The 8,145-nt window shown below is 40.2% G+C and overlaps 1 protein-coding gene across 1 annotated transcript in view; it reads left to right on the top strand.

Annotated features, from left to right (window-relative positions):
• Positions 1-3,936, top strand: part of LOC117512278 (copine-5-like) — a 40,056-nt gene extending 36,120 nt beyond the window's left edge. Inside the window, exons 2-3 of the mRNA XM_034172290.1 lie at positions 2,307-2,347; positions 3,823-3,936. Of these exons, the coding sequence (XP_034028181.1) occupies positions 2,307-2,347; positions 3,823-3,911 (130 nt within the window). The 3' untranslated portion in view covers positions 3,912-3,936. The remainder of the gene's footprint in view (positions 1-2,306; positions 2,348-3,822) is intronic.
• The last annotated feature ends 4,209 nt before the right edge of the window (positions 3,937-8,145 follow it).

Genomic DNA, 8,145 nt, shown 5'->3' with positions numbered 1-8,145 from the left:
AAGAGGTTTTGCCTTGTCATCTGATGGTTAAAAATCCCATTAATCGATCGCTTTGGTTGAAGGCAGTCCATCCACAGAGCGGCTGTGCTCCGAAATGACGCATGTGCAGTGGAGGCAGGGTGGGGCGGGGGGACTGTTCGGTCGGCGACACAGGTAGAGCTGATTTCACTCTACAATAGAGTGTTTTTCATTCTATTTAGACTGGGATTAAATGTTATCCCAGCAGAGTAAATTTTATTCAGCAAATTTCCTGTGTACTTACAAGAAACAGCCACTTTATTAGGTACACCTGTTCAATTGCTCATTGCATTTAGACATCTAGACATGGTGATGCCTTCCTGAAGTTCAAACTGGGACTTTGAACTTTGCCATGTGACTTGAATGTGGCATGGTTGTTGGTGGCCGATGGGCTGGTCTTAGTATTTCAGAAACTATTGATCTACTGGGATTTTCATGCACAACTATCTCTAGGGTTTACGGAGAATGGTCTGAAAAAGAGAAGATATTCAGTTAGCAACAGTCGTGTGGACGATAATGCCCTGTTGATGTCAGAGGAAGCAGGAGAATGGACAGACTGGTTGAATGGGTGACTGCGTGATGCTATCATGTCAATATGGACCACACTCTCTGAGGACTGTTTCCACTGAATCCATGCCATGAAGAATTAAAGCAGTTCTGAACAAAAAAGGGGTCCAACCCGATATTATCAAGGTGATGTACCTAATAAAGTGGCTGGTGAGTGTATCACTCACTTCCTGCTGCCTCATGATAGTGAAGCACTAATGCTTCTTCTGACATCACCTCATTTTCACACCAGCATGCCCATCAGCGCACTTATGTGTGCACATAGACTGCCTCTATAGAGACAGCATGAGCGGTGAAAATGAAAATGACAACGACATCAGATAGAAACTAGAAATACACTTGATGTTTGTCTGTCAACTCTACATATATTTATTTATCTATGGAATTCATCCTCATGGCACGATCTCTTTCCAACTCTTTTTTAAAAAAGTGACACCATGTGAATGAAAACTACAATATCAGGATTCTATCTTTACTGTATGATTATGAACATTATCATATACCTATAAATGATCTGAAATATGATTGGATAAAACACTAAAGAATAAATAGCAGTACACCCTTTTCACGGACGGGTAATATTTTTCATACCACCCGAGTAATCAGCCAATCCGGACAGCGGAGCGGCGCCACGACGAAGAGGCGCGGTCAGAGGAACTGTGAAATACTGGTGAGTCACTATTAATAATTTCTTACGTGTCCAACCTCGTAGGTTGATCGTTAAAATTAAATTCGTTACTTCTAAAAACCATCATAATTATTTATACGAAAACATTCTATTTTTTTTTCTACTAAGGTTTGAACTTTGAGTGTTTACACAGGAGAGAAAATATTATTATATTATATATATATATTCAAGCTTCTCTACTATGGAAACCACCTGGACAACTGAGAGCCTACACAGAAACAGGAGAGAAAAGTGAGAAAATGTTAATGCCTGTTTGAGAAAAGTGTATAAAGTGTGTAGTGAGGGGTTTTACAGCCTTAAAACATCTATAATAATTGTAAAAATAACACTGACTACTTCGCGGATTTCGCCTATCGCGGGTTATTTTTAGAGCCTAACTCCCTTTCGCGGCCTCGCAGTTTTGCAGATTTTTTTTAGTGCAATTTTGCATGCTTCTTCTTCTTTTTTTTTTTTTTTAACAGCGCATTGTGTTCTGCGTCCTTATCAGGCGGGTGATTGCTCTCACTGCCTCTGATTCGCTTACCGAGTCTGCGGGCTTGGTAAGCGCCGCAGCGGGCCACTCACACCGCCCCTCTGTCTGCTGTGCCGAGCTGCATGCAGCAACAGGTCCAGAGACTACGCTTGCTGTTTTGATGCGCAGCGCCCGCTGCATGGTCTCGGTAACCACAGCCACAGAGCTCTGTGGCCATGAATTGGATTCTTTGCAGGTCCCGCATCCGTACCCCCGGAGGCAGTGAGCGAAGGGAGAGCACACGCATTGTGTTCTGCGTGCATTTATCATTTATAGGTGTATGATAAAATCGTTATGAAGTTGTTTTACCAATGAATATGGCTTTATACACCCTGAGGCCTCAGGGTGTATAAAGCCATATTCATTTGTGAACAACTTCATATCAATCAATCAATCAATTTTATTTATATAGCGCCAAATCACAACATACAGTTGCCCCAAGGCGCAATCATAACTGATAATATTCCATTGAAAAACAAGCACAGACTCAATTTTATACAATTTTTTTTTCTTCTTTTGCAGAAATCTTTTGGATCGAGACACTTTCTCCAAATCTGACCCATGTAAGTACCCTGCATTTTTTTTAAATGCCGTTCAAATTGTTTCTCAGCTTTTCCTGCAGGAAATTTCAGTTACACTTTGGTTTATTGACACTTCTTCTGCTTTTTCAAATCTTTACTTTTGCTCTCACTGAGCTTTACTTTGATTCAGTTTACGCTGCAGTTTCAAAGTGCTCCTTCAATAACTGCATGTCATTTGCACAGTAATGAGACAACCTTTGCTCAGGGAGAGCTACAGAAATCAGCGTAATGCATGCAGGTTGAAGACAGCAGCCTTTGAATAGACACGGGTATGTGCTGCTGTGACACAGAGAGCTGCCACACCAGCCTTTTCTTTGATAGTCCTCTAGAAAAGAGATATTTAACACAAAAGGGAGATGATACAAACCTGATACATGAACACGCTAGGAAGGAAAAAAATTACACTAGCCCTGTTTTTATTTCCCTGAAGATAAGTAAGTTCCTTCAGCTGCTCCCTTGTTTTCACTCGGGGTCGCCACAGCAGATCCAAGGTGGGTCTGCATGTTGATTTGGCACAAGTTTTACACCGGATGCCCTCCCTGACACAACTCCACATTAAATGGAGAATTCTCCTGAAGATCAACCTCAGAATAAATTAAACCAAATAATTAATAATTTTGATGTTTTTTTTTTAATGTCTAATGTTTTTAATTTCATCTTCTTAATTGTGAACATTTTCTGGTTTCTTTACTCCTCTGTGACAGTAAACTGAATATTTTTGGGCTGTAGACAAAACTTTTATTTATATTTTATGGACCAACTAATTAAGGAGCTAATCCAGAAAATTATCAACATAATAACTGACAATAAAAATAATTGTTAGTTGCTGCCTTATGAAATATGTTGTCTTTTTGTGTCCCAAGAAGAGGCAAAGCTCTATGCAAGACTTTTTTTCTCTTGTGAATAGCTTTTTAATTTTTGACAATTTCTATCTTTCATATGTTGTGATTTGTACAAACAAAAAGCTTTTTTTGATGACAAGAAGGTTGTACGTTACTGGTAGAATTGATGGTTATGATTTACTGGTAAATTAACCAAGGGATAATTGACTAAAAAAAACTAGGAAAAAATTTGATATTTTAACTAACTGCAACGACAATCACTAGATGCAGCCCTAAAATAAATGGCAAGAACAAGAAAAAGAAAAAACAAACAGGAAGTAGAAAAATCTTGCTGTTACTAAATGATGTTTTGATTGCAATTGTGCTGCTGGAGCCCAGAGTGTTTCCTAAAGCTTATTTATTCTTAGCATGTGGAATTTGAGAATCGGAGGTGATGGAGCATCATCATACCAGACGCTTCATTACGCTGTCAGTGTATGACCATGTAATTGATGATGACTGTCTGTAAAGAACGGGAAAAAACAAACTGTTTGATGAAGCAGGATGCCTGATTGAGACTTTTTGGTGACAATTCTCTCTATCCTCCCGACACCCCCCCCCCAATGCTGTGCACAGTGGTGGTGTTGTATACTCAGGGTGTGGAATCCAAACAGTGGAGAGAGGTAAGGAATCACACTTCTGTCAATACCACTCATCTCCTCTGAACAGCAGCCTGCTCTCTGCACACACACACCCGCGCAGTTATTTGACATTGATTGACCCTGTGAATATCACTGCGCTGTTCAGCGCTGCGTTCCACTGTGACTGAACAGCTGATTAAGGTGACAGTTACATGTATCAATCAAACATCTAAGTCCCTGTGGCTCCCAACCATCGAGCCTTAATTACAGCAGAAAATGAAGTAAAGAAGAGGATGGCAAATGGTGCAGCCATGCACAGGCACCTTCTGACATTTGTTTGTTTTCCCCATAATATGACAGACCTACAGAGAAACGGCATCTTAAATTGGAAAGAGCGGTCGATGCACATTCTTTACTTCTGATGTTCCATTTGTCTACAGCATTGTTTGTGAACTTTAAAAATCTTTTCAAACATTCAAAGCTGCACAGCCAAGGCTTGAAATCTATGAGGCAGTCAATACTGTGTGTACACACTGCTCGGCAGTACGACAATTACTGTGTGAGCTGCAAATGATTGTGTTTTTCTCCGCATATTCAGATGTGGTTTCTAATTTGATTGTGTCCCCTTAAACGCGTGGCAGACACTGTGGTGTGATTGCTGTGCAAACAACCATTTCCTGAAATGAAACTCAGAGTTTCAGTTCTAATCCATGTTTTATTGATGGGGAAGCTCTCATCAAAAATAGACTTGCAGGTAATTCTGGTGTCATTCATAGAGGTCTGATATCAACTTGTGATATGATCAGATTAATAACCTTTGTCTGACCCACTGGCGTGTTCTTATTCCAAAATGTGTGAGGGAGGGATGCTTGAACACTTGACCATTTTATGATGGGGAATGACTTACAAAAATGTAACCTTGTAATTTTACCGTCTCTCTATCGATCTGACTGTGGCTCGTCCTTCTTCTTCTTCTCGTCTGACGCCAAGCATAACTGTTAGCAGAGTGCATCTGTTCCTTATAAAAATATATGATATGTATCTAGATATACAAGCTATGATACAATTTAGTAACGAAATTTTTTATGATGCAACCATTTGTTTTGGTGCAGTGTGATGCAATCTGATACAATTCTTTGTTTAAGGGCCGCATCACACCTTGATGATTTAGGCAGCGCTGGCATACGTTGGATTTTTATTTTATTTTTCACTGTTGGACACATACATAGTGTATTCATAACCAGCTGTACATATACATGTTGTATTCTTAACTTATATATAAAACATTTCTATGAATTTACTCCAACGACTGTGTATATTGTTGCCGGCATACGCAACTTATGCCCAACAATAGTTCCACTTACGTAAAACATGCAACAGCGTATCACTGATGAGCACGTGGTGATCACACTACAAATCGAAGGATCAATATTGCTATCATGCCTAAAGGAATTCCTGCTGGCAGGAACTCTCCTGGCCAAGGCCATAGTTGTGGACGTGGTGTACCCAGGCCCTTCTCCTTTATTCATCTCTTCTTCTCCTGGCACAGTGTCAAATCCATGAGATCATGCTGAAGTTGGAGGACAGCTATCAGGTATTAATATCACTTTACCGAGGCGTTGCTAGGCTGGAATCGTAGATTTCCATCGACCCTACCTGGCTATACCCGCCCGCTGTGCGTAAACAAATGACGTCATAGCGCGCACGCAGCCCAAGAACTGTCCACAGAGGGGAAAAAAAAAACTGTCCGCAGAGGAAAAGCTGAAAAGGCGAGAAGTGTGTTTTGGTCCCAATATGGATATTCCGGATGATTTTCTCATGGATAGTATGACAATGAACAACAGCTAAAGCAGCCAACTTGATGAGGACGCACTGCCGAATTTGGAAAGCAGCGCGCGTCAGCCGACAAGACAAAAGTTAAAGTGAACCAACTTTTTATGTATGCGTTACGTGTTGTGTATCTCAGTAAAAAGTGATAATAATGCAAATAACAAGCATTTGTTGTGCAGTATGCATTTTCAGAGGCCCGACGTTCACGCCCAGTCGCCCAAAATGAAAGATATTCGCCCTTGTTAATGCATACTGCCATCCAAAAGCATGTTGTTGTATTTTCTCGTTGCCTTGCTGGATGCTGCATGTCCGTTCGCCATAGACTCTGAAGAGTACAGATGGTTTCCTTCTGCCAAACCCTATTTTTATACCAGTTGCTTTCAACATGGCATTATACCTTAGCTGACACATTTACTAGGTTCTCTGGTCGTCAGGAACACGACAAATAAGTTTCACATGCAACCCCAATTCCAGTGAAGTTAGGATGTTGTGTAAAATGTAAATAAAAACAGAACACAATGATTTGCAAATCCTCTTCAACCTATATTCAATTAAATACACCAGAAAGACAAGATATTTAATGTTCAAACTGATAGACTTTATTGTTTTTGTGCAAATATTTGCTCATGTTGAAATGGATGCCTGAAACATGTTTCAAAAAAGCTGGGACAGTGGTATGTTTACCACTGTGTTACATCACCTTCCTTCTACAACACTCAATAAGTGTTTGGGAACTGAGGACACTAATTGTTGAATCTTTGAAGGTGGAATTCTTTCCCATTCTTGCTAATGTACAACTTCAGTTCAGTTCAACAGTCCGGGGTCTCCATTGTCATATTTTGCGCTTCATAATGCTCCACACATTTTCAATGGGCAACAGGTCTGGACTGCAGGCAGGCCAGTCTAGTAGCCACACTCTTTTACTGCGAAGCCACGCTGTTCTAACGTGCAGAATGTGGCTTGGCATTGTCTTCCTAAAATAAGCAGGGATGTCCTTGAAAAACGTTGCTTGGATGGCAGCATGTGTTGCTCCAAAAGCTGGATGTACCTTTCAGCATTGATGGTGCCATCACAGATGTGTTAGTTGCCTATGCCATGGGCACTAACACACCCCCATACCATCAATGCTGGCTTTTGAACTTTGCACTGGTAGCAATCTGGATGGTCTTTTTCCTCTTTTGTCCGGAGGATACAACATCCATGATTTTCAAAAACAATTTGAAATGACTCATCAGACCACAGCACACTTTTCCACTTTGCGTCTGTCCATTTCAAATGAGCTCGGGCCCAGAGAAGGCGGCTGTGTTTCTGAATGTTGTGTGATGTACGGCTTTCGCTTTGCATGGTAGAGTTTTAACTTGCTTCTTGTCACTACATCTACGTCTTGTAGATGTAGCGACGAACTGTGTTAACTGACAATGGTTTTTCTGAAGTGTTCCTGAGCCCATGCGGTAAGATCCTTTACACAATGATGTCGGTTTTTAATGCAGTGCTGCCTGAGGGATCGAAGGTCATGGGCATTCAATGTTGGTTTTTGGCCTTGCCGCTTACGTGTAGAAAGTTCTTCAGATTCTCTGAATCTTCTGATTATATTATGGATTGTAGATGATGGAATCCCTAAATTCCTTGCAACTGAATGTTGAGAAAAATTGTTCTTAAACTGTTGGACTATTTTTTCACACAGTTGTTCACAAAGTGGTGAACCTCACCCCATCTTTGCTTGTGAATGAGCATTCATCAACTTTCCCAGTCTTTTTTTGCCCCATCCCAACTTTTTTTTTTTCAAAATGAGCAAATATTTGCGCAAAAACAAAGTTTATCAGTTTTAACATTAAATATCTTGCCTTTGTGGTGTATTCAATTGAATATAGGTTGAAGAAGATTTGCAAATCATTGTATTCTGTTTTTTAATTTACATTTTACACAATGTCCCAACTTCATTGGAATTGGACTGTCATTCACTTTTTGCACTCTCACAGGTTGGCACTAATCTGTTAACTCATCAGATATCTTCTTTCCACTTGTGTCTGCTTCCTCAATACCATGGCACTATGTGTCTGGCACAGTCTGGATTAAAGGCATTGACAGGTGCCACTGTGATTGGTCAGTTTTACAGACAACAACACACCCATAAAGATTGAACTGGATGAGCCCAAACCCTATTTACGTACCTGCAAAATTGCGACAGGGACATGGAATGCTATGCAATATTAATACCTGGTTTTCTTAGTTCCAGTCAGTATCTTAGTCACTGCTACAAAGAGATGCTTGGAAAAGTTTCTCCATGTCTGGTCTTGATATAAAGTGAAAGTTTTGAGTTCATGGAAAGATGTTTTCATTTTGGAGTTTGTAACTGCAAAAACTGTGATTTGAAAAGTACATGGTAATCACATGACTGAGCCTGCAAAATTATTTTCAGCTTGAGTTATTTTCTGATGGAATGGAGACATAAATAGAAATTGGTGTGATTCCACATAAGTGCAGCATG

Source organism: Thalassophryne amazonica, chromosome 6 (assembly GCF_902500255.1).
Source record: "Thalassophryne amazonica chromosome 6, fThaAma1.1, whole genome shotgun sequence".
Lineage (NCBI taxonomy): Eukaryota > Metazoa > Chordata > Actinopteri > Batrachoidiformes > Batrachoididae > Thalassophryne > Thalassophryne amazonica.
This window is presented reverse-complemented; position numbering and strand designations above follow the sequence as displayed.